Genomic DNA, 27,812 nt, shown 5'->3' with positions numbered 1-27,812 from the left:
GAGATATCCTCCTAAACAGATACAATTTTTTATTTTTGTCCCAATCCTTTTTTGGTAGGTAAGATATTTCTCACATTACAAAAACAAACTGAAATTTGGAGGAATATTCATTAATTTTTAATAAGTCATTGTTAAAATTTCATAAACATTAGAGGTATCTGGACCTGCATGGGATTCACATCTTTGCCCCCCTTTGTGTAAAACTAAAACAAAATATTACCCATATTACTCATTCTTACACCTAGCAGCCATGTTCCAAAATTCATAATATTCACTTACTTAGTTTAGGAGTGAATCCTGTACAAATTACATATTATATGTACAAACAAATATATAACCATATCTACTTTTAATAAAATTAATAATATTATTATCAATCCTTATCTCAAAAACATTACCTTCAATTATAATCTAAATTGCTATTATTATTATTATATTAATATTATATTATTATAGTTTTATATTGCGATTATTGTAGTTATATTATTAATATTATTATATTAAGCTTATTATAGTTATATTATTAATATATTTTTATATTAAGATTATTATAGTTATCTTTAATTAGCATTTAAATTGCTATTATTATTATTATAATATTATTAATGTTATTATATTTTTATATTAAGATTATTATAGTTATAATATTATTAATATTATTATATGTATATACAAATAAATTACCATCACTACTTTTATAGAATTAACAATATTAATTATCAATCTCATCTCAAAAACATTACCTTTAATTATCATTTAAATTGCTATTATTATCATGATTATTATATATTATATTATTATATTTCTTATATTATTATTCATATATAATCATTAGGGCTATGACAACAGCATATTCTTTTCATTTTTTTGACTCGAGTATATATCCGACACAGTTAGACGCAATCAACCGAGGATCGCATCACTCTACATAAAAACATATAAGATATCAATGGATTTATACATGAAAATGAAAACAATGAAAAGAATATGCTGTTGTCATAGCCCCTAATCATGATTCATTACATTATTAATTTTTATTTTTTAGTTTAGGAGTGAATCCTGTACAAATTACATATTACTATTATATGTACATACAAATATATAACCATATCTACTTTTAACATTAATTTTCAATCCTCATCCCAAAAACATTACCTTTTATTATTATTTAAATTATTTTTATGATTATTATAATTATTATATTATAAAATTATTTTATAATATCAGGTTGACCAGGAAGTTCTTGCTGTTTTTAACTTTTAAATTCTGATGAACATATCTCGGCTTAAGCAAAAAATTTACTGATCGAAATAAGCACCATCAGAATTAACACACTTTTGCCAACGCAAAACAAGTGTATTTATGCCAGTAACGCAAAAATCTTGCGTTCTGGTGGCAATGAAGTCACTAAAGGCATTTTTAATATTGTTTAGGTTTTCGAAGCATTTCTCACACAGAAAGTTGTCAAGATGCTTGAAAAAGTAGTAGTCAGTAGGTGAGAGGTCTGGAGAGTATGGTGGATGAGGCAGAGTTTTGTACCCAATTCGTTCAATTTCTGCAGGGTTGGTTTAACAACATATGGTCGGGCATTGTTGTGGAGGAGGATTGGGCATTTTCTGTTGACTAATGCTGGGTGTTGTTGTTGAAGTTTCTGATGCATTTCATCCATTTGTTGACAGTACTTCACCACCATAATGGTTTCGCCTGCATTCAAAAACTGTAATGGAGGAGACCGGTCACAGACCACAAAACAGTATAACTTTCTTTTGGTGCAACTCTGTCTTCGAGAAGTGTCGTGGAGCTTTGTTGGCATCTAATCATTGACCTGAGCATCGCCGGTTTTGTAAGGAACCCACTTTTCAATGCAAGTCCCATTTGAGAAACGGGTCGTTATTGTTGCGTAAAAGAAGGAAAGATGACACTTCATAACAACATTTCTTTTGAGTCGTAAGGTACCCATTTATCAAGTTTTTTTTGCCTTTCCAATCTCTCTCAAGTGGTTGGAAATCATTGTATACATTACGTCTAATTCAGAAGTTCTCGAACAGTTGTGCGTGGGTTGGCTTCGACTAAGGCTTTTAATTGATTTTTGTCAACATCCGATGGCCGACCACTACACTCATCATCTTCAAGACTCTCGTCGCTACCACAAAATTTCTTAGACCACCACTGTGCTGTGCACCCAGCAGTGGTTCCTAAACCAAATGCTTTGTTGATATTACAAGCTATTTCAGCAGGTTTTCGGCCTAGCTTGAACTGAAATAAGAAAATTGAGTAAATTCGCTGTTTTTTTTTATCTTGTTTGCAATGTTCTGAAAAGAAGATATAATTGCTTTAAAACAATTGTTACCAAAAAGATTAGATCGAGCGAAAAACGCTTTTTAAAATCTATATATATAAAAGCGAAAATGTATGTATGTATGTACGCTTTTCCTCGATGTCCACAAAAGGCTTCTTTCAGAGAAGCGCCCGCTCAGTTCACAACTTCTTAAAACTTTTTATATCATCTATAAATTGTAATATCTCACACTTAACCACGGAGCTCGCCTGTCTATTTAATTTTATTGACTTTCAAACATTAATTATTCCACATTTCCCGCATCGGCACGCGTTACATTCGGTTTTCGGTATAAACAAAAAGCGAAACTCGACTCTAATCACTGGCTGAAAGCCAGTGGTCTCTAGAGAGCTAAGTAACGTTTGGTCAATGTCGACTTCGTCATATCAGACGGTAGCTTTCATTTCGAGATGAGACGCTCCCCCTAATAAACAGGGAGCAGGTTTTTAAAAACAAACAAACCGATTTATTGACCTCAGTAAAAACTGTCCCGCACAAAATGCTAACTGCTGAATACCTATCGCCATCATGTCAATCAAAAACGCACACCTGTTTTTTTTTTCACGCTTTACTACTTTCCAACTGCGCGTCGTCAAGACTTTTTTTTTTCACGGGCACCTGTTTTTTTTCCCACACCCGGGCAACGCCGGGTACCCCTCGCTAGTTATATATGAAGTAAAGGTATTATAATGAAAACTTATTTGAAAATTTATCATTTGAAATCAAACCTAATATTATATTATTAATCATTCATTACATAATTAATTTTTATTTTTCCGTTCCTCATCTATTAATCAATTCTTCTCTATCCAAAACTTTTGTGTTAATTATATATGTATATATATATATATATATATATATATACTAGCAGGGGTGCCTGGCACATCCCAGGTGTTTGAAGGTGTGTGTTGAGCAAAAAAAGAGTGATAGTAGGTAGGCAGGCTTGAATCCATACCGCGAATAAGGAAAGGAACGTAAAAAAAGAGGATAGTGAATTCAATGAGTTGATAATTAACTTTTGCCCGGGTGGAGGATATTGGCACAAAAATAAAATAAAAAACTTTAAAGAAAAAGATAGAGAGAGAGAGAACATAGGGTAATTAGTCTTCCTCTCTAACCATTACACTGTTACATATCGGGGTTTCATTGAGAGAGTCTTAGAGTCTTATTAGTGTGTTTGTCTTGAGAGAGAGATGAGGCTTAGAAAGAGTCTTATTACAGTGAGGGATGTTGTAAGACTCAGAGAGAGAGAGAGAGAGAGAAGTTGTATAAGTTGTTGTACGAGAGACTTTGAGAGATTGTTCCTGTTATTATTCTTATATATTAAATGTTCATTCTTTCCTTAAATGTGTAGAAGAAGAAACTCTTAGAGTGAAGGGATAGTGTTCAGACAGTTCGGACATGATGATGTTGAGACGTGTATGTAAAGACATATAACACAAATATATAATACAATTGGACTTTACCTTTTTGTAAGAATCATAAGACACAAGACGAGCTTTACAAAAAACACTTGATGGTTTATTTCGTCACGACCGGCCGTTCCATCACCAAGAATTCAAAGTCTCACATTTTTCCTTGAAGTGACGTCTCGCTTCCTAGACGAGTGACTGTCTCTCTCCGAGTTTCTTCACTGACTGTTTTCTAAGTAAAGTTTTTCTCTATTCCTAGAACTTTCTATTTTCCGTGACGTCATACACATGTTAAAACATGTGCATTCTTTCACGTGTCCTGGACATACGTGTCCAAAACTTTTCCTATTTCTCAGTAACCTAATTTTCCAATATGTTAAAAACATTATCTTATAAGCTGCATTCTTTCAATTTAAAATTTCATAACAAACTTGATAGTTAACATTCTTTCCTTGAAATATTTATCTATATTCTAAACAAATGTTTGTTTTACATTTTTAAATTCTCACACGTAATCTATTTCTAAACTAGATTACGAGGTTCGAATTTCCCCTATGCTATTTCATTTTCATTTTAAACTAAATTCTCCAATTTTATACTTACATGAAAAGGGGACAGCCCTTATCATGTAACATCACCATAGTGAATAGTGAAATCAATGAGTTGGTAATTAATTTAAGAATCATAGGAAATGTCATGCATGTGCAGAAATAAATGTTGCTTTTAAATCTGGCCTGAGGCCAGTTAAGCCTTCCACTTTTTGCCGTTTTATTTATTTGTTTCCCCACAAAAGCAAATTAGGCATATGGTCATTTTTAATGTTGGGGAAAACCAGTTCTTCACAAAAAGGGAGCACTCTGGCAGTATCCAAATGAATAGTAATTATCTCAGTATGAACGGTTTCCCCTATATTGACCAAGGACCAATTACAAAACAAATACTACCCAGGCGAAGCCCAGGCGCTGGCGGTTGCGTTCGAATAGTTTTGCTTTATTTATACAAAAAAGACAAACAAATACTGGAGACAACAGCATGGTGGGAATTTTTTTAAACTCAATAAAAAAAAAAGATAGAGATAACGTCCATTTGCGAATCTGAGATATTACGATCTAGAAAGTATAAGTAAACTCCTCCCGGAATCTAACTGGCGCGAGAACCCCCACACAAACAGCTTTTCGTGGAGATATAAACACTCGCGCCCATTTTGCGTTTTATACAATAGACAAGCAGGGGTGCCTGGCATTGCTCGGGTGTTTGTAGATGTGTGGGAAAAAAAAAAAAGTGTTAGTAGGCAGGTAAGCAGGCTCGAACCCGTGACACAAAGGTGGAAAAGAAAGTGAAAGAAAACCTGAAATTTTACAGCTAGGCCATGACACGACAGGAAGTGAAAAGCGTTCAAACTTAGCAATGTCAATCAAAAAGTTGACTTGCAGTAATGAATAGTTGAGTGAATGAGTTCACATAGGCGCAAAAATGAACGTTCAAATTTAACGATGTAAACCATCTTGCCATAGCGGATAGCGAAATGAAATCGCGCACTTAAGTCTGGCTGTAGGCCAGTTAAGCTTTCAGCTTTCAGCCATATTTGGTTTATTTTATTACTTTCATTTCTTTTGTTGACAAAGAGTGAACAATTGCTCAAAATATTAAAATAAAATTTAATAAATTAAACACTGTTTCATGCTGGTTACACCACTTAGAAGCATAGGTAAAATAAAAGATTTACCTGCATTTATATAGATAGAGATAAGCTTATATATTTAAAAAGATAGAGATACATTTTACCATTTATATAGTGATAAGCTTATACATTTAGATAGACAGAGATGAGCTTATACATTTAGATAGACAGAGATGAGCTTATACATTTAGATAGACAGAGATGAGCTTATACATTTAGATAGACAGAGATGAGCTTATACATTTAGATAGACAGAGATGAGCTTATACATTTAGATAGACAGAGATGAGCTTATACATTTAGATAGACAGAGATGAGCTTATACATTTAGATAGACAGAGATGAGCTTATACATTTAGATAGACAGAGATGAGCTTATACATTTAGATAGACAGAGATGAGCTTATACATTTAGATAGACAGAGATGAGCTTATACATTTAGATAAATAGAAATAAGCTTATACATTTAGATGAATAGAAATAAGCTTATACATTTAGATGAATAGAAATAAGCTTATACATTTAGATGAATAGAAATAAGCTTATACATTTAGATGAATAGAAATAAGCTTATACATTTAGATGAATAGAAATAAGCTTATACATTTAGATAAATAGAAATAAGCTTATACATTTAGATGAATAGAAATAAGCTTATACATTTAGATGAATAGAAATAAGCTTATACATTTAGATAAATAGAAATAAGCTTATACATTTACATGAATAGAAATAAGCTTATACATTTAGATGAATAGAAATAAGCTTATACATTTAGATGAATAGAAATAAGCTTATACATTTAGATGAATAGAAATAAGCTTATACATTTAGATAAATAGAAATAAGCTTATACATTTAGATAAATAGAAATAAGCTTATACATTTAGATGAATAGAAATAAGCTTATACATTTAGATGAATAGAAATAAGCTTATACATTTAGATGAATAGAAATAAGCTTATACATTTAGATGAATAGAAATAAGCTTATACATTTAGATAAATAGAAATAAGCTTATACATTTAGATAAATAGAAATAAGCTTATACATTTAGATAAATAGAAATAAGCTTATACATTTAGATAAATAGAAATAAGCTTATACATTTAGATGAATAGAAATAAGCTTATACATTTAGATGAATAGAAATAAGCTTATACATTTAGATGAATAGAAATAAGCTTATACATTTAGATGAATAGAAATAAGCTTATACATTTAGATGAATAGAAATAAGCTTATACATTTAGATAAATAGAAATAAGCTTATACATTTAGATAAATAGAAATAAGCTTATACATTTAGATAAATAGAAATAAGCTTATACATTTAGATGAATAGAAATAAGCTTATACATTTAGATGAATAGAAATAAGCTTATACATTTAGATAAATAGAAATAAGCTTATACATTTAGATGGATAGAAATAAGCTTATACATTTAGATGAATAGAAATAAGCTTATACATTTAGATAAATAGAAATAAGCTTATACATTTAGATAAATAGAAATAAGCTTATACATTTAGATAAATAGAAATAAGCTTATACATTTACATAGATAGAAATAAGCTTATACATTTACATAGATAGAAATAAGCTTATACATAGATAGAAATAAGCTTATACATTTACATAGAAATAAGAAACATTTATAGATAGAGATACTTATACATTTACATAGAGGCAAGTTGAAAAATGCAGGGGAAATGTTTTTTTTTTGTTTTTTTTACTTACCTATATTTTGCAATGGAATTTTGATTTAGAAGTGTCGTATAACAGAGGTTGTGGGCAATCATGATGGACGGATACAAAGATGAGAAATCCAAGGTTGCAATTGGAATATTATAATAACTGAAAGAGACAAGCAAAAAAAAAAAAATGCATGAAACAAAAGATGGAAAATTGGAAATGTTGGAAGAAAATATAAAAAAAAAAAAAATCCTTTGAGAAATGACAAAGTTAAAAACACTTGTAGAACTAGCATTCCAGTGAGAATGTAGTATTTATTTTTATCTTGTGATGGAAAGATGTGACACATGGGCCAGAACGTGTGATTGAAAATCCAGCAACTGGCCTGCAAAATATTCCTGGGTAGCCCAGTCATCATTCTCTGATAGGGACGCCTCAAGCAATAAAGCTTTTCAAAGAGAGCAGGCAAAGCCTGGGAAGATGGACCTTCTAGAACTGCACAAAGCAAACAACATACAGTAGTAAGCAGAGGAAAATATATTCCAGAAACGAGCTCGACTTTGTTAATTTTGGTGCTGATAGAAAAACCCTAACGGTGCCAACGCAGAATGAGAAAGTAGAAGTTTCAACTCAGACTCCTAGAAGTTGAAACTTATCAACAAATCTCAGAGGATAATTTTTTGCAGAGTTACTCTTACAAGGGGTGTTCAATAAGTAATGCTCCTTACCCACTTCCAGTTGTCTGATCCAGCTGAAATTTTGCATGTGCAGTGATGTATATCTCTATGAATCATGACAAATTTTTAAGCTTTGTTTCTTCCAGCTCAATAATATGACGTCATTCGTCATCTTTTGATTCCGGTTTTTTCTACCGTTTAACCCCTGCCTCAACTTTAAGTCATTCATTTTTCATCTTTTGTTCAACCCTGTGGAATGATTATTTTACAGATCTAAATTATCAGGCACTCAGCGTTACCTCTGTCTAAACAAACAAGGACAGGTAACTCCTACACAATAGTTCATTAAACCAGTCTTATAATGTCCATGATTTCTCATTAATCACTTAAAATCATTTAAAAAATGATTTTCTTCATAAAAATAAAACTATTTGATTAATTTAGGTGATTTTTGGAATATGATCTTTTCGTTCTGTCAGATTTTTCTATATTTTTATTTTTTAATATAGGAGGAATTTTGTACAACCAATGAATTATTCCATTTGTTGATTTGGATCTTTTGGCCACAATTGAAAAATATTTCCATATTATCAGTCATCTAGGCTACGGGTGTCTGAGTTGAACTTGTAAGAACGCTAGGAGTCCAAATCGACAGACAGTTTGAATTATTTGAAGACTTTAAAATAAGCAGTTAGAATTGGATAATCATGCACTCAGTGTGACCCTTATTAAAATTCATACTAGCTAACTTAATCACTAACAACGTAGGGTTCCTAATATGTAACGCTTTTGGTTAAGATGCAATTTTGTGCAAAGGTCCGATTAAAATCAACATCTGCAAGTTCCAGAAACTCACTAGATTTAAAAACAAATCGACATTCATGCACGCATACACACACACTCACCCTTTTATAGGTTCAATGACCGTAGCCCCTTCGTATTCATCGCCAGTGCTGATTTTCTGTACAGGTAGCAGCAAGTCTTGCTCTTTCGCCTAGAAACAAAAAAAAACAAAAAAAACAAAAAAAAACTTGATTTTAAATTTATCGATCTTACATATAAAGTTATCATGTCTGATTTTTAAAGTTAGACCCAAATAGCATCGATGTTGGCAAATTGAGTTTCTGACTAGTCATTGGTGTACTATGCCACTGGCAATATAATTACATACTTTGCTAGAATTTATTTTTAAAAAATATTATTTTTATTTTTAAACAATATTACTTTTTTGTCGTCGCGGTATTTGCTTACAGCTTCTCAAATATTTACTTATGCAGAATATGAATTAAATTTTATTGAAATTAAAATTAAATTAAATCTAATTGAAATTAAAATTAATCTTATTGAAATTAAAATAAATTTTATTGAAATTAAAATGATTAAATGACACTGAAATTAAAATAACATTAAATCTTATTGAAATAGAAAATTAAATTAAATTTTATTAAAATTAAATTATATTTTATTGAAATTAAAATTAAATTAAATCTTATTGAAATAAAAATCAAATTAAATTTTATTGAATTTAAATTAAATTTTATTGAAATTAAAATTTAATTAAATTTTATTGAAATTAAAATTTAATTAAATTTTATTGAAATTAAAATTTAATTAAATTTTATTGAAATTAAAATTTAATTAAATTTTACTGAAATTAAAATTTAATTAAATTTTACTGAAATTAAAATTTATTTAAATTTTATTGAAATTAAAATTTAATTAAATTTTATTGAAATTAAAATTTAATTAAATTTTATTGAAATTAAAATTAAATGAAATTTTATTGAAATTAAAATTAATTTAAATCTTATTGAAATATTTTAAAAAATTGTATTCTTTGAGACTACTGTCTTCATCTTGAATGTTTTTCTCACAATATTTCAACCGATGTAGCCTCTGACTTTTGTCGAACTCACAAATCTTTCTGTCAAACTTGAGAATCTGCACAGAATTTCGAACAGAACCTTTTATTTAATCCACGGGAGTAGTATGCTCTTGTTCAGTCAGCCATGAAATGACTGAATTCCTTAGCAATTCTCAATTGTATTTTAAGTGTTACCTTTACTGAGAATTTAACCTTCAACCTTCAGAAGAGTATAACTTTAAAACAACTGAACTTAAACGAGATTTTTATCCACTATGCCATGGATCCGTGCAGATTCCCGAGTTTGAAAAGATACCCCTGAAGAAGGTCGGATGTTACATCAACCGGAATGTTATGAAAATAACGCCCAAGATGAGAACATTAATTCGAAGAATTCAAATAATATGAATACCAATCCACATCTCAAAAATTCCAAAATGTAAAAACAAAAAAACATTTGATGCCATAGTGATTTATTATATTCTATGAATTATTATCCGTTGGCCATGATAAATCCAGCTTAAAACAGAATTGTCAGAGCATTACTTTTATCTCATAAATGTCAGACTGTCTGCAAATGAATGTCTGTATTTGAAAGGTTAGATGATGATGAAAATGATGAGCAAGAGGCCAGGTACTCTGGGTATTAAAATGGCATACACAAACAAATTATTTATATTAATCAGCTTTTAAAAAGCAAATATAACAAACCATTCACTCCATCCACAGACGCATATATTTTCTAATGAAACTGACTAAGAGTATTTGTGTTATAATAGGTCATCTTTTGCCTTTCTGTCTGTCACCTATATGTTCCAAAACTATTTGACTGAATGACTCCAAATTTGTCATGAAGAATCCTTGGAGTGCTAGGCGTTTTGTAAATGGCTATGGGAAGTAAATATTAACACTATTGCTCATTCTATAAACGCTTGAAAATTACTTCATAAAATTGCAACAAATTTGCAACAAAATTTTTTTAATTTGCTGGGTGGATCATCATCGGATGAAATTCTCATTACTATTTTGGATTAAATATGATCCCGACTTTGTCACATGGTATAAAAAAAAATAATATACTGCAAAATTCATTCCTTGGCATGGTCACTAAAAGAATGGTACTGGTGCATTTTGCGAACCGGATTCTCATAAATATCTGGTAGGACTGGACCGGAAACTTACATAAACCGCCAGAATATGCCGAAGGCTAATCAAATTAATCAGCCAATCAGAACGTGATTACCCAATGAGAAGTCACATAATTAGAAGATGATTTTCGATGAATTAAAAGAAAAAGGAAAAGAAAAAAAACTTTAGTTATTGCTCTAAAATCATAGAGCAGCAGCACACTGCAATTAATCCACGCTGGTAAGTTTGGACAGATGCGAGAGAAAGTCGTAGAGTACTGTCAACAGAAAAAACTAATAACATCTGAAATAAGGTGTAGGACATGGCCACAAAAAATGTCTGAAGAAGAGGATGTGTGGTGGGGTGGACTTGGAACATACTGTTACCGATTGGAGGAACTGATACTGACCCCCCCCCCTCCCAATTATTTTTTAATTGTGCGAGAAAAAGATATGTTTCTACTTGTTCAGGATTTGTACAAATTTTCAATGTCCATTTTAAAAAACCTTTCCAAGGTTTTAAAAATTTTTTCAAGGCCTTCTCCAGACAAAATTCAAGTTTTCAAAACAAAATTTGATATATAAACAATGATACAATGACATAAACAAAAAAATCTTAATAATTGACGACAGAAAAAGTCATTTTCATTTATATACAAAATAATATTTACATTCCCTGACCCATTTATATTTGGCCAATCAAACGTGATTGAATGTTATTTTCCCCATTCTACGTGGTGTTCATTTTACTTTAAAATTTTTAATCTCCAGTATTGTGGATATAAGAGATACATACCTTCATCACAAAACTACCCCAATGGTATCATATGGAAAACATTGGGTAGTTTTGTGATAAAGGGACATAACTCTTGTATTCACAGTAATACAAAGCAATTTCAGAAAAATATATTTCAATTTTATTTTCAACTTGCGAGGGGTACCCGGCGTTGCCCGGGTGTTTGGAGGTGTGTGTGGAAACTCGGGGGGGGGGGGGGGGAGAGTTAAAAAGAAGAAAAAAAAAAGTAAGTATGAGGATCGAACCCGAACCGTTGAGGCAAAGTTGTAAAATAAAGTGTGAAAAAAAACAAAAAAAACGTGCGACGTTAACTATTGCCCCACCGCGAGATGTTAATGGAAGCACGTTTAAATTTATTTAATTACTTGGATTTGGCAGGTGACCGTTTTAATGAGTTAATGAGGTCAAGTTTTACTGCGGGATAGTATTAATTTACTGCGGAACGCTTTTTTTTATTTTTATTTTCCCAAGATGTTATAGGAAAAAGACTAACCCACATGCGGCGAGCGACAAATGTTGAATATTTATCTTCCCGAAATCGAGCAAATTAAATAGATAGGCGAGCTTCGTTGTTAACTCTGAGATATTATGATTTATATGTGATATAAAAAGTTTTAAAAAGTTGTGAACCGACCGACCGCTTCTCTGAAAGAAGCCTTTTGTAGACATACAGAAAAAGCGAACACACATACATACATACATTTTCGCTTTTATATTTATAGATGTGTTAAAAATATTTATATGGAATTTTTATTAATACTTAAAAAATAATTCCATAGTATTTTGATTTTATTTTTAATATTGCAACATAAATTTTTACTGGACATAAAGAATGATTTTCAAGACATTTTGAAGACATTTTCATATTTTCAAGGATTTTTCAAGGTAATATAATATAAATAAGGCCTTTTCAAGTGAAAAGTCAAAATTCAAGCACTTTCCAACTTTGCGCGAACACTTGTTTAAAACAAAAAAATAAAAATATTTATTTGTGATACTAAAGATACGCTAGGAAGTGAGAAAGGGGAGAAAAAAATATATTGGGTAACAAAAGAAATCGGTAACAGGGTTTATCAGTAGCTGATAGATAGGAAGACAGACAAAACAAGGCTGGTAGCCATTAGTCACATGCTCTCGTGTAGTGAATGAATGCGTGAATGTAGGATTGACATGAAATTCTTAAAGATAAACTAAAATGACCGAAAAATGGGCTGAAATGACTTAAATAAATAAAAAGTAAATGACTTAGAATGACTTTAATGAACTTAAGGATGAATTGAATGACCTTAAGAATGACTTGAATGCTTCAAAAACAACTTGAATGATCTGGAGAATGACTTGAATGGCTTTGAGACTGACTGGTTGTAAAGTGGGTGATCATTTTACATTAAATTAATACAGAAAAGTGATCCCTCACTTTATATCACAAAAATTATTTGATTTAGGGAATCTGAAACGTTATATTAGCTATGTGGCCAAGGAAAAGTTACAAACATAAGTACAGCATGTAGTAAGAACAGATACTACACTTTGATCTTGACCAAAAGGCCAAGAAAAGCTTAAAAAGCTAAGAACAGCATTTATTAACAACAGACCTTTGATCTTAACCAAAAAGGCCAAGCACAAAAGTGTTATCGACCGACCGACGGAGTGACTTATAGTCACTTGCATGCGACTAAAAACATGATATGTGATTGTCAGTTAGGGTGTGACAAATGACGGGACCCAAACAGTGAAATCATTTTAATTTTTAATTATTATTTATTTGCACATTTTTTAAACTGATACAAAAAAAAAACAAAAAAAAAATCAAATTTTAATTGTAAGGAAGATACCTCTTTATCAATTAAAAATAAGTTATTGATTCTTGCCCAGAATCCCCATATATTAAAAAACAAAAACAAAAAAAAGCTGTATGTTGTACAAAGCTGTGATGGAACGAAAATATTATATTCCAAAAATTATGTAAATTCATCAAGTAGTTTATTTTTAACTATGAAAATAAAATTTTAGAAGCAAACAAAAACAAAATGACTTTCGTATTGCCATCTTGAAGAAAAAAAAAAAAAAAGAAAACTCCACAATAATTAAAACTTGCAAGACCAGCTTTGCAGTGTTTACAATTTCTTATCAATCGCTTAAAAATCATTTTATTTATAAAACAAAACTATTTGATCAATTTACGTGATTTTTGGAATATGATCTTATCATTCCACCACAGGTACATACATCATATGGATTTTTCTGTATTTTTGGTTTTTAATATAGGAGGAATACTGGACAAGCATCAAATTATTATATTTTTTTGTTACAATTGAAAAATATTTTCATATTATCAGTTGTCTGGATCAGGGTGTCGGAGTCGGACTTATAAGAATGCTAGGAGCCGGAATTTTTAATCTCTGAAGAATTAACAGACAGTTTGAAAGATTTGATATAGTTTTATTTTTACATAAAATCAAATTTTATGAATACCCAAGGAGCGACTGTCTTGCTTGATATTTTGAAAAAAAAAATCTAAAAAGAAAGGGAAACAGCACAACATAATTCATACTTGCAAAGTTTTTGTTGTAATGCTTACAATTTCCCATTAATTGATTAAAAATCATTTAAAACTACTTGATCAATGTACATTATTCTTGAAATATAACATTTGTATTTTGTCACTGGTATGTACAGGTTACATATATTTCTTTGTTTTGTTTTTTAAAAATATGCAAACAAATAAAATTGGAAACAAAAATGACATCACTGCATCCAGAGTAATGCCAGGTTAGTATAGCTAGGAAATAATATTAAATACAACCCTTGCATGACTTTTGGTGGAAGATGCTTTTCTGTTAGGAAATTTCTATCAATAAACCAACTCTCACCCCCTCTCTTCGTTCCCTCCTCTTTCATGTCTTTATACATTTGTCTGCGCAACCAAGTGCTCCTCACTCAACAACAATTGCCGACCCCAACGCTGTTTCATGGGCTTTAAAATAAGGAGTTGGATATTTTAGGATCATCAGAGACGGTCCTTATACCTTCCAAACTTCTAACCCTGGACCAAGTGGGACTTTATTATTTTTTTGCTATCTATATATCTATAAAAGTGAGAATGTGTGTGTGTGTGTGTGTGTGAGGACACTTCCCAATCTATATACTCAACAAATTTTTGATCTACAGACATCAAATTTGGTATATAGAGTATTCAGACATCATTTTAATTGATTTTTATCTGAAAAAATAAAGGGGCAGCTACAGGGTCAAAATTTGAAAATTGGTACTTGGTGATCATCGGATTTTTATCTGTTTGCTAACTGTTTCATGAGGTTTGAAAACACTTTTTAAAGATTGTGGCAAGCCGGTCTAATGGTTATCGTACTTGTTTTGGTTTCAAACTCAGCTAGAGTATTTTTTTTTTACTTACAAAAAGTGAACTTTAAAAAAAACAAAAAAAAACATAATACTTGCATGCACATGTCTCAGTTTCTTCCCCCCCCCTTTTTTTTTTTACTTCATCTTTTTTAAGGAATTTAATATTACGTTTAATACCAGGCAATGTTGGGTACATTTGCTTATATATATATATATATATATATATATATATATATATATATATATATATACATATATATATATATATATATATATATATTTTTTCTGCTTCTTTTGACTTCTGGTTTCTACTGTCCATTTAACTAGATAATTAGTCCCAGACAAACAAACAAGAAAGTCATTCTTAACATGAGGAAAGGGTAGGGTTAGAAGAAAATAGTCATTAATCAGTCACCGTTGTCCTATCAAAAAAAAAAAGCAAACAATCTTGACTGTAATCATTTTTTAAAATAAATTGTAGCAAAGTACATTATTATTGTGCCAATATCATGGTTTGACAATAACAAATGAAAATTGGCTAGTCAGAATGAAATTTTCATGCCAACTTAAATGCTATTTATGTACAACTTTTTAAATCTCACAAGTACATAAGTTAGGTATTCTGGCAACTACGTCGGAAAACTTTGGGCTTTCAGAAACAATTTGACGAAACGAAAATCCCAGGATGCTCGTTAGCAATTTATTATTCAGATGCTTTGTTGCTGTTTAGCAGCGTCAAGTCTTTTGCCTCACACGCATGTAAATCGGAATCGGTTTTACTTCACACGTTCACAATGACACTGAATATTTTGATATTAATGTAACATTGTGCGTTTTCGATTTAAGCCTCGGCTCATGTGTAGTACATCAGTTTGTGAAATGTAGAAAAATTAACATATTCCTGTGGCTTACTTTCATGTCTATTTTACAGTAGTTGTCCAGAATCTAATCTAATTATTATATTTTAGAGTCACCTCCTATCAAGGCTTGAATGCCACTCAAGGATAAGGGTTAATAAATGTCAGATGGAAGAACAATGTCATGATCGGTGATTGTGGAAATTGGATAAAAGTTCATTTATTTTAGAGGATGGCTCAAGAACTTGAACTTGAAAATAACCATGTTATATTCATCTGAGAAGCAGCCCTGCAATATTGTGTTCCACAGACTAGAAGTTCTGAAAAAAAAGCTTTGTTCATGCAAATTTTGTTAGGCACAAATAGAGAGTAAGGAACATTTCTGATAGTGGTTATAGCTAGTCGAGTGGTTGCTGTGAATGCATTACAGACAAGAACCATAAAGTGATGGTCAGTTGAGCACCTGTCATGAAAATAATGATAGAGCAGATAGGCTCACAATGTCTCTACTGTCAGAAAAAGGCAGCAGGGAAGAGAAAAGGACACTGCCCATCCGATTTTGAAGTCGGTTTCTTACCCTGTCCAGGCAGGAAAGGCTACCTTGGCAATGGATTTGATGTATCTGTTCTATTTCAGATCAGGAGTGAAGGTCAGTCCGAGAAGCTTGTTAGACAAGAACTATTTATTTCAATTGGGGCCAAAGGGTTGGTGATGAAAAGATAGAATTTTGGTTTTGGATATATTAAAATTAACCAACCACCTTTTCCCCATTGCACTACATGCTTATGGTCAGAAGAGAAAAAGAGAATTAGAAAGATCTTTGTCATTGCCAGTTTCTGAAGTGTTGCCATAGTTGATAGTGTCGTCTGCATAAATGTCTACGAATGATCTAAGAATGTGATTTGGAAGATCATTGATTAAGATCAGGAAGAGAGTTAAGTCCAGGATGGAGCCCTGAGGGATTCAAGTTTCGATACTATCAACTTCGAACTTCTGCCCATCGACAACTGCTCTTACAAACCTATCAGATAGAAAAGATTTAATAGTTATGATATTCCATAGCTGAAAATTTTGTGAAGTAGATCTTTGTGCTATATCCTATCAAATGCCAAGAGAAATTGCTCTAGAAATGAAGCCTATGTCAAAAGATTCACTGATCACATCAGCTGCACATTTCGCAGGAGGAAAACAATATTGCATGTCACTGAGTAAGTTGTTTTTGCTTAAGTGGTCACAGATTCAAGCAATTTACTCATGACAGACAGGAGACTGACTGGTCTATACTGAGAGGTAGATAAACAATCTCCAATATTTTTAAATACAGGGCAAACTAACAAAGTTTTTCAAGAGTGTGGGAAAGTATTTCTCTTTAAGGCAACATTTAAACAGCTTTGTAAGTATAGGAGCTATTTTCTGTTGAAGCTTTTTGAACACTGTGCTGTCAGGACCAGTTGCTTTATTGGAATCAAGGTTCTTGATATGATCATCAACGTCAGACAAATATGTGGCCCTGATCGCAAAGAGTGAAGTTAACAAAGAGTTCAACTTTATCAGTTGCTGAGGAAATTATCTTAGGTCCATTGATGATGGTTCGGATAGAGGACACAAATTTATTCAGAAACTTGTTTGTTATTTGCCAAAACTCATGGAAACCAAACTGCTGCTCAGCTACTGTAGATTTGACGGACTGAGCATATAACTTTGTGGTTTTATAATCCCTTTTGCAGTGGTTGCTGATAGTCCTAAAATTGGCTTTACTTTCAGAACATCTATTTCATTAAAAGCAATGGAAATAGTAATTTCTGTGCGCATTGGCAGTGGCACATTCTGGGTTGAACTACAGCTAGCTATTTGATTTTTGTTGAAATTTCTTGGAGAGTATATAGCTGTCTATATCGATGGTTAACCAGACAATCAAGCCTGATACTATAGAGGGCATGTTTGTTTTAAACATAGAACACAAAGATATTTCAGATGTAAACGTTTGGAAGCCATTCTAGTCAGTCAGAATATCAATACACTAAGAATGAGAGGGACATCTGAGAACGTTACATTTTGTTTTTACCTTAACTGAGACAACGGAGTGATTAGATCTCAGTGGAGACGGAACGAAAGATGAGCACAGTTCTGGAGATTTTGTAAAAAAAAAAAAGTTTTGAAAAATTGCAAATTGTCAGCATCGGACACACAAGTGGGTTTGTTAAGTAAGGGAGAAATCATGATAGAATCTGTCTTCATCAGTCGTTTTATTAGAATGAACTAGCCATTCAAGAACGTGAACATTGAAGTCTCCATAGATGTGAATGATAGTCGATGAATGAACAGACAAGATGTGGTCAATTTTCTCCAAGATACTTTCAAAGATAGTAACTCCACCATTGTGGTGACAATAGAGAGCAAATGTGAACATGGTGCTGTAAGTGCTACCCGGAAGCACATATTACGCAATTTAGGACCTTCTCTGAAGATGTACCTACCACATGGTACACCATCCCTAATGTAGACACATATTCCATGCCCATGATGATCTTGGGGGTCAGATTTTGATGTTGGTCAAGGAATGAACAGACAAGATGTGGTCAATTTTCTCCAAGATACTTTCAAAGATAGTAACTCCATCGTTGCGATGACGATAGAGGGCAAATATGAACGTGGTGCTTGAGACGTATCGTGATGGGGTAAGAGAATTTCTAGGAGATGATAGTAAAGTTGGTTAGAGCAGGAGAAAGAGAGATGCAGGATTTTTGAAGACCATGAAAATTAAAAGGCAGTAGCAGTTCCCACTAATATGGTATTGAGAGGCCCCATCAGAAGCTACTGCATGGTTCAAACTCCATTCACCAAATGGCAATACAGCAGCTCCAGTATTTCGCTTCTGCTGATAGGAAAGCCTTCTTGGGAGTGAGTTCATGGTTTGGGTCCCTAATTATCAAACGGATAATGTCAGTCCAGGTAAAACACTTAATTCCAGCATGATTATTAGTGAAATGACCCCCAAGGATAAGAATAGGAAGAAAATTACTTAGCCGTTTCAAGCTACTAATGAGAAAAAAAAATTACACTTAAATACAGAAAAATCTTTATGATGTCATGGAACAAAAACGTCATATTCCAATAATCATATAACTTAATCAAGTAGTTTTTATTTTACATAAAACAAGCCAAGCATGTGGGGTCCCCCTCCACAAGTGAAAAATTTACTTTCACCATGACTAATGTTTGTGCAAAATTTTTTAAAAATTCAAGGAATGGTTATCAAGAAGAGTGCAAACAAATGAATGAACCAATAATTTGGCGGCAATTTTACCTCTATAATGTCCCCTAGGAGGAAGGCAACCAGAGTTATCCCAGAAAATCCATTTTGGCAAAAATTTACTTTCACCATGACTAATGTTTATGCAAAATCTTTAAAAAATTCAAGGTGTAATTATTGAGAAAAGTACAAACAATGAATGAATGAACAGGAGTGAATTACTAAGTGTAGGAGGACTAAAAAATCTTTTTTTTTTTTTTTTTTTTTTATAATTTTTAGTGATTAATAGTAATTAGTAGCCATTACATGGTTTATTTTAATCTCTATTTCTGTCTCGATAGTTCAAATTGAATTGTCTGTGACAGGTACCTACACCATAAAGATTTTTCTGTATTTTTGGTTTTTAATTGGGTTGAATTCTAGAGAAGAACCTTCACAGCATATCAATCTTTTCAGGAATATTTACGGCAGAAACATGTGATGATGTATGGAACTGACTGCTGGTTATGAGTATTGAGGATATGTACGACATAGATAGACAATAATACAACAGATATATAATGCGAGTGTTAATGACAGGCTTAGATTGGATGACCTCGGAAGATTAAATATGGAGATGTGTGCAGAACAAAAGATTTTGTTGGTTTGGTCACACTGAAAGAATGGGTGAGAGTTCTTGGGTTGGATGAATTTAAGAGAAAGTGGGATAAATAAAGACCTGGACAGAGATAGGCTAGTTTGGAAGTCAATTATTAAAAGCAGTCTAAAACATGCCATGTAAAACATGCGTTAAACCAAAATAAATAAAAAAATTAAATTTTATCAGTATACGAGAAGTGAATTGTCTTGCCTACCATTTTGGAAAAAAAAACAAAACAAAAAAAAAACAAAAAAAAACAAAACAAACAAGGACGATAACAATAATTGGTTTTTCTTTGTTATTGTAGGGAAAGTCAAAAAAATGTACTGGATTGTCATGTCACAGTAATGAAAATATTCCAAAATTACAAAAAACGATAAGGTAGAATTATTAATGAAAATAGTTTTCAAAGACAATTAGTGAAAATTAAGTTTTGCTAAATTGGCCAAAGATTTTCAGTTTTTAGAAAAGATTTACCTCCCTTTTATTACAATTAGAACTCTCCGGTTACTTTTTTGCAATTGGTTTCATTGAAATTCAATATTTAAATTTTAGAATGTTGTTATAAAGAAGAATCAAATTTACTAAATTTATGTGGTAATGCCTATGAATTTTATAAAAATCAAACTACTTGATAAATAAACTACTAAATAAAACTATGTGAATGTTGGAATATGATGTTTTTGTTTCATCATGGATACATATAAAAAAATTTTTTAAATTTGTCTTTTAATCAAGAGGAAATTGTATACAAGAACCTTTTTTTGTTAAACTTCTGATAATTTTCGTTTTTGTTGCTTCATCGTTTTCTTTTTTCATCTTTTGTGCTACGTGGTAAATTTTTATTTCAGTTGACTTTGTGGAGGCCTCTTTGATCTTTGAATATTCCACTTTCATCAGCTTCTTTTCTCTTTCAGTTTGACACCTTTGATTATGTCTCCTATATCAGGGCTTTACGTTGCGAGTGAAATAAGTGGCGACTACAGATAATAAAACGCTTATCTTTTAACGATTTTGTTTTTTCACAGACAATCTTCCAAAGCTTATTAATGAGTGAAAAATGTTTTTTCAACCATTATTTTTTTTTTCTTAAAAGTTAAATTATTTAAACAAACTGTTTAATAGAACAATACTAGACTACCCGTGACCCTTTGGGTCAGTATGTGATATTAGCTATGGAATTAATGTATGAGCATGACACTTGTGACATAAAGAAAATACTTTTTTGTGACATAACAGAAACATTTCTATGAAAGCATATTAAAATGAAAAAAGAACATAGATAGATTTCTATGAGCCGTTCTGTTTATAATTGTTTATTTTGGAAAAAAACAACTTACAGCCATTGAATTATAAGTGGTTTGCCATACTTATAAGTAAATGTGGACTGAATAGATACCATAATACTTATTATAGTTAAATTCAAATTTTGATATATCTTAAACGCAAAAAAAAAAAAAAATTGGGATGCTGAAAACGTACACAGTAAAACAATGTTTTATTGTCGCCTTGATTATTTAGTATAATATATATTGTATATATGAAACAGGTTGATGATTATAGGTATTATCACAGTTTGCGTTTGTTTCCCATATCTTGAAGTTTTTTTTATTTAATAAATTTAAGATATTCGCTTTTCTAAGGACGTCCGTTTGTTCAAACGAAACCGGTCCAGTGATTTGTGTTTATTTCTTTACGCTGTTATGGGTTTATGCTTATATACGCATGCGCAACCAGAAGTCGTAAACCGGATGTTGGGTTACAACACCCGTTACAAGGTCATTTGAGTTTATAATTATATAGATACTGTTCTTAACAAAGACTGTTTAAAAAACATCTGAAGAAATTTGAATGTTTATACTTTTGAGTTTCAACATAAAATTTGGTGAATATTTAGAATTACACTTATTTAAAAAACAAAATTACAGAAAAATCTTTATGATGTATGTATTTGTCACGGAATGAAGATGTCATATTCCAAAAATCACATGGCTTTGGCTTTTCTATTTGGCTAGTAAACCAAAACAATACACAATACAGACCTGAATATCCATATAAATTAACTTTTTAAAGGTAAGTCTTTTTTTTTTTCTTTTACATTTACAGCATCTCTGGCAAAGTTTATCAACTTTTGCTTTTGAATATTTCTGAATGGACATGCCGACATAATCACTTATTCTGAGCAATTAATCTTTTGGATTGAGCACATTGTAAAGCTGCATCCATGAGGCAAATTTGAAGCCAAATTCTAAAAACGGCCAAAAAGAATTTTTTAAAGCCAAACTGCATTTAAAAAAGGCTAAATTTGCCAAATTTGGCCTAAAAACATTGGGTGGTTCTAAAATGGGTGGTCGATTTACTTGAACGCTGCATTAGAAACTGAGCACCCCCTACAAATATTTATATATTGACTTTTTAAATTTTTCTTTACATAATCTGGTAGACTAGTGTCCATTCAATAATAATCTGCTGAAAAAATTGAAAAAGAGATGAGAATAAAAAAAATAAAAAGTGAAGACACGGCTTCTAGACGTGCGCTGAAAATATTTAGTTGCCAAAGGTTAATTAAAGATGTCTGTAGAGCCCTGTATATGTTAAATCTGAAGTCCCAAAATTTCGGAAAAAGCTGCAACACTTTCACCACTGTTATAATCAAATAATCAAGATGTTTTCATGGTTTTATGAATTAGTATACTTTTATGAATTTGTATACTTACCAATTTTACTATTATATCGAAATTTTTATGTCTAGTTACAGGTCCTCACGATTATATACAATATTCTATACTAGGTTAAAACTAGTGGTGGGACGATTAATCGGAATTGGAATTGTTAATCGTAAGAATCGTGTATTTTGGGGGGAATCGGAATCGCATCGTTAAAAAATACCTTAGATTTACGATTTTTTCATTACGATTCTCTTATATTTTTAAGTTGAACTGTTTGTTTGAAGTGAGATTAATGCGGTCAAAAATTTATGATAAAAACGTCATAGAACTTTTCATAACATATTCAATAAGATGTACAAGAATTTTATTAACTACTTTAATGGTAATCTTTACCTTAATGAGTTTTGAAATTTCTTTGAATTTTTTCTTTAATTTTTTTAATTAAAAAACATTTCTTTTTTTTTACTTTTAGCTTAACTTGCTTTTATATTTCACCATTTCGTTTTTTAGTAATAAATGCTTCTCTACATTAAAAACCGGCCTTGTGTCTAACTTTGCCCTCGTGGGGAGGTAAGTAAATAGGAAGTAATATGGCTGCTGAAAAACGTTTTTCAACCACCATAAAAGCATTACAATATATTTAAACCCTGAAGAATTTCCACCATGTGCACTTGTTGTTCTAAGTTAACTAACCACTACTTGTGTTTCAAACTTAAAAAAAAAGGCGCTTTAAAATAGTAAAAACACTAAAGCTTTTTTCGTTTTGGAAGGAGGGTTTAAGGCGCCCCTATTATCCCAAAGAATCAGCTATGTAAACACTTTGCAATATTTTTCAATAATTATTTTTAAAAAAATTCTTTATAATTAATTTTTATTTAAAATTAAGAAATTATTTTCTAAAATATTTTGTTTATATATGTTTACATTTTGTTTTTAAGTAAAATTAAGAAATTTATTTTAAAAATATTGTTTATATCCATCTTCATTCACAAGGGTTACTTTGCGGTAGCTTCACCGGTTGTTAACCTAAATTTTTTTAATGTCAGAATGAGGCTCGTCTGCCAGACCTACTTATCTAAGCTTCACCGATTTTTGTTATGATTTTATCTGTTTTTTCTTTTTTTGTTTATTAACAGGAAAATTGGTGAAAATCAAAATGGATTCCGCACTATTTTAAAATATTATTTTCAAGTTTAATTAAAGTTTTATGATACCCTTTTCTTATTATTGTTTTTGTATTCTTTTGTTATTTATTTATTTTTTTTGCCCGGATTTAACAAACAAACAAAATGAAAGCAAAACAAAACAAAAAATTTGGTGCTTATGCACTTTTGTTACCGTTATATTTTTTTTTTAATGGTTTAAGTGCCTCACCCAATGTTTGAAGAGTTTGTAATTATTTTTTAAAGGAAAATTGGTGAAAGTCAAAATTAGCACTTGTGGCAATAAACAAAAATAAACAGAAAGCTTTAGCGTGTACGTACCTCTCATGGAATGTCGTAGATTGAAACGCAGTGAAATGTTATTTGGTGCTAGTGCACTTATTGGTCCGCGCTATTTTTAAATAGTATTTTCAAGTTTGATTAAAGTTTTACGATACCTGTTTTTATTGAATTGTTAGGTGAAAGTACAGAATAGGTACACAACACCCTACCGTCCCCATGTTAAGAATGGCTTTCTAAATAATATCATTATTTCAGCACGGCTCAATAAGTGCATGAGTACCTTTTATTTTTTTGAATAAAATAAAAACTACCCGACAAGAACACTACTGTTTTTGTTTTAATAATTATTTTTTATTCAAAAATAAAAAATAAAAATTTCAATTGTTCAAAACATTTTTTTTCTCAAAGCTTATTGGGATTTTTTTGAATTACCATATTTTTCATGAACATGCTCTAAAAATGTTTCAAAATTATCTAATATTTTTTCACTTTTCATGCTATAAGCCTCTCTATACATGGCCTCATCGTCATGAGACCATTTCATTTCACCTACTGATCCTGATATGTAGTTCAATCTTCTTTTAATACGAGACCAGTAGGCTTCAATATTATTGGTGCAAACACCAGTAAGCGGATCCACAAAATTTTGTGAATGGTTTACAGTCCCGTGAACATAATTAAACTTTAAAACAATATTTTAAAATAACACGGATTCCATTTTGACTTTCACCAATTTTCCTGTTAATAATTATATAAACTCCGACAACAAAAAAAATATCCATCAAAAAAACAGATAAAATCATAACAAAAATCATGCGCAAATTTGAAGCCAAAATAAATTTAAAAAAAAAAAAAAAAAAAAAAAAAACTAGGTCACACACGCAAAAATTCTTTCCTTGTAAAAATAATAACTTCTCCCTCAGTCGAACAACTTACAACATCGGAGTTGATGTGTATTTCACTACAGGGGTAGCATTCGTGTACGTCCACCCTTTTTCTTTATATTTTTTAATATATAAAATAACTCCTGAAATTAATTGTTATTAATTTCATGTTGCATGTTTAATTCATAGTTAAAATATTTCTTTTGACTTTTATCTTCAATGAAAGAAATTTTACGAAAAAAAATCAAATCGTTTTGGAAATTCCCTTAATTGTATTTCCATTTTTTCACTGTACCAATTTTTTTTTTGCTACACAAAAGTTTTCGATTATATAATGGTATATTTCAAAACAACAATTCCACGGGAATCAGAATCAGAATCAGAATCGTACTTGGTATCAGACTCGTTAATCAACATTTTCCGGAATCGGTAAAAATTTAGGAATCGTCCCAACACTAGTTAAAACAAAATATACTTCACCAGTGTTCACACTATTTATCAAGAATATATTACTAAAATATTAATAGAAAAGTAGAGAACTATCAAAAAAATAAGCAAATATATATATGTCCATAAATGTAGAATGATAATAGATATATAGATAAGAGAGTAAACTCATCCACATGTAATTTTTTTTTTTTTTACATCGGCATCACCACATTATCAAGGCCAAGAGGCCACTCAAGGATAAAAGTTAAAGAGTGTACAGTAGAAATTGGACAATATAGTAATCATTAGTAATGAAAATTTGGTAAATTTGATAACTTATATGGAACGGCTCATCAAGAACTTATTTACGTTAGACTTGAACATAACCATATTGTAGTCAGCCGGAAAGCAGGAAAACGGAAGACAATTCCACAGGCGTGCAGTTCTAAGAAAGAAGCTTTGTTCATGGAATCTACGTTTAGGTTTAGGCACAGATAAAGAGTGGGGGGAATTATTGATAGTGTTTACAGCTAGACGAGTGTTTCTTGTGAAATTTTGGCGAGGGGGGATCATAGATTGAAGCTCAGTCGAATACTTTCCATGAAGGAAACTCTTCAAGATTTTAGAGGGGAAGCTAATTAATCTCTACTGTCATATAAAAGGAACTGCGTGTGTGTGTGTGGTATAGTTAATTTCCTACAGACTCTGAAACAGCTGGGCTGATTTTAAACTTTAATTCCAGCTATTATATAAAAATAACTTTATAAAATCAACAGTATGTTCTCTAGAGTGTAATGTAGACTACAATGTATTGTAGTCACTGCAAGAACAGATACTACACTTTGATCTTGAATATACTGAAGAACACATACTACACTTTGATCTTGACCAAAGTGTAATGTAGACTACAATGCATTGTGGACTAAGTCACTGCAAGAAGGCATGTGAAGCTTCCTCCCAATGAACATCGATGGATCCCTAACTACAGCAGGCAATCAATCGATTTGATTGAAAAATGGGCAAATTTCACAGATTTTGATGGCAATAAAAAATATAGATGCGTGAAACAGTCGTCGATCATCATTCAATCTCGAGCAATGTACGATCTCTCTGCTAGTATCAGCATAAAGTTATTGTTAAAATGTTTTTGATTGCCAATGAGGGTATGACTCCAATGATTCTGACGATCTTATGAAAAAAAAATATATCGAATTTTGGATTCAATTCAGTTCGCTGTCAATCTCTGTCTTGAAATGACTGAATCGTCACTACATTGATTCTTCGCTGCCATCTTTGTTACTAAGAATTACTTAACATACAAAATCATGACTGCATTGATTCTTTGGCGATTTGATTTACTACAGCCATCTTTGTTCAAAATCATGTCACAGCATTTAACAGTTATTGCTGAAAATTAAGAAAAATATTACTAGATAAAAATGAATTAATATTTTTACCCAGTTATGATTGACAAAACAGAAATTATCCTCACCCGTATATTAAATTGTGTATAGTTTCCAGAGTTTGAACATAAAGATACATCTGAAGAAGGTGGGATGATACATCGGCCAAAAAATTGTGAAAACAACTAAGATGAGAATAGTAGTTGGAATTATCAAAATTATCAATCCTCATCTAAAAACAACTTCCAACATAAAATAAACCATTCATGTTTTTTTATTTGGAGAGAAAGGGAAAGAATAATAAAGAAAAAAAAAAACAAAACAGAAAAGAAAAAAAAGAAAGAAAAAAAAGAAAGAAAAAAAAGAAAGAAAAAAAAGGAGGAAAAAATTGAGGTTTGTTAAAGTACAACTCACCTTTCTCAGCAATTGTGAAATGACTTTGATTTGTTGTCCCCTCGACAAGAGGTACGGTAGGGGGACCCCGGTGACCCTCGCCATTTCCATATAATTGATAATGCACATTAGTTTCTCCAAGAGTCGCAGAGGCAGGATGGCATCTTTCATACAATAAATGGCAAGGCGCCGACGAGTCTGATCATTTCCATTCTAGGAAAAAAAAACCCCAGAAAAAATCATATTTTAGAACACAAAAGGTGAGAGGATGGGAGGCGGGGTAATAACCAGAATATAAGGAATAGCATATGAATGAATTCCATATTACAATTTTTGGCTTTTTGTCCAGAATTCTCCCTCTTTAAAAAAAAAATTTAAAAAAAAAAAAAAAATGAAAGAAAATTTTGAAAAAATAATCTCACCAAAAACAAGAGAAAAAAAAACAACACTAATTTGTTATATAATAGCACTGCTTGGGTAATGCCTAGTAACCTAGACAATTGCTATTATGATTGTTTTTGACATTGGGAAAATGTTTTGTCAGCTAAAATATGTACCAGGAATGTTAACTTCGTAAAATGGAATTTTAGAAACGGTTAGGAATTCAGCTAACATAAAAAAATTACATGACAAAAATTCTTAAGTGCTATGTAGCGTTAATTAGTAGTCAGATGGTCAGAGAGTTCAACAAAGATAGTTAAAGAGTTAAGAAGTCAGAGGTTGGTCAAGTAAACCAGGGGAGATGTGTAACTAGAAACTGGAGGGGGGGGGTCAAGCATAAAAGTTGCAAATAACTTGAGTGTCAATTGTTGTTTCTCAGGAAATCTCATTGCAGTTTTTGCAGAACTATCAATCAAGACCCATCGATGGAAGAGGTATGTTC

General features: G+C 31.2%; 1 protein-coding gene and 1 pseudogene across 7 annotated transcripts in view; both read right to left on the bottom strand.

Annotated features, from left to right (window-relative positions):
• The window catches only part of LOC145260396 (DNA polymerase delta catalytic subunit-like), a 226,546-nt gene that overhangs the window by 128,563 nt on the left and 70,171 nt on the right, over window positions 1-27,812 (bottom strand). For all 7 annotated transcript variants that reach the window (XM_080118362.1, XM_080118364.1, XM_080118366.1 and 4 more), the window contains 3 exons: window positions 26,951-27,142; window positions 8,712-8,800; window positions 7,175-7,291 (listed from right to left, as the gene is read on the bottom strand). In XM_080118362.1, coding sequence (XP_079974488.1) covers window positions 7,175-7,291; window positions 8,712-8,800; window positions 26,951-27,142 — 398 coding nt within the window. The remainder of the gene's footprint in view (window positions 1-7,174; window positions 7,292-8,711; window positions 8,801-26,950; window positions 27,143-27,812) is intronic.
• LOC145260855 (U2 spliceosomal RNA) lies at window positions 12,994-13,153 on the bottom strand (annotated as a pseudogene).

The sequence above is a fragment of the Euprymna scolopes genome, chromosome 36, assembly GCF_053919585.1.
Source record: "Euprymna scolopes isolate OS-2025 chromosome 36, ASM5391958v1, whole genome shotgun sequence".
Lineage (NCBI taxonomy): Eukaryota > Metazoa > Mollusca > Cephalopoda > Sepiida > Sepiolidae > Euprymna > Euprymna scolopes.
Note: the sequence above shows the minus strand (reverse complement) of the source record. Positions and strands in the feature narration are given on the sequence as shown.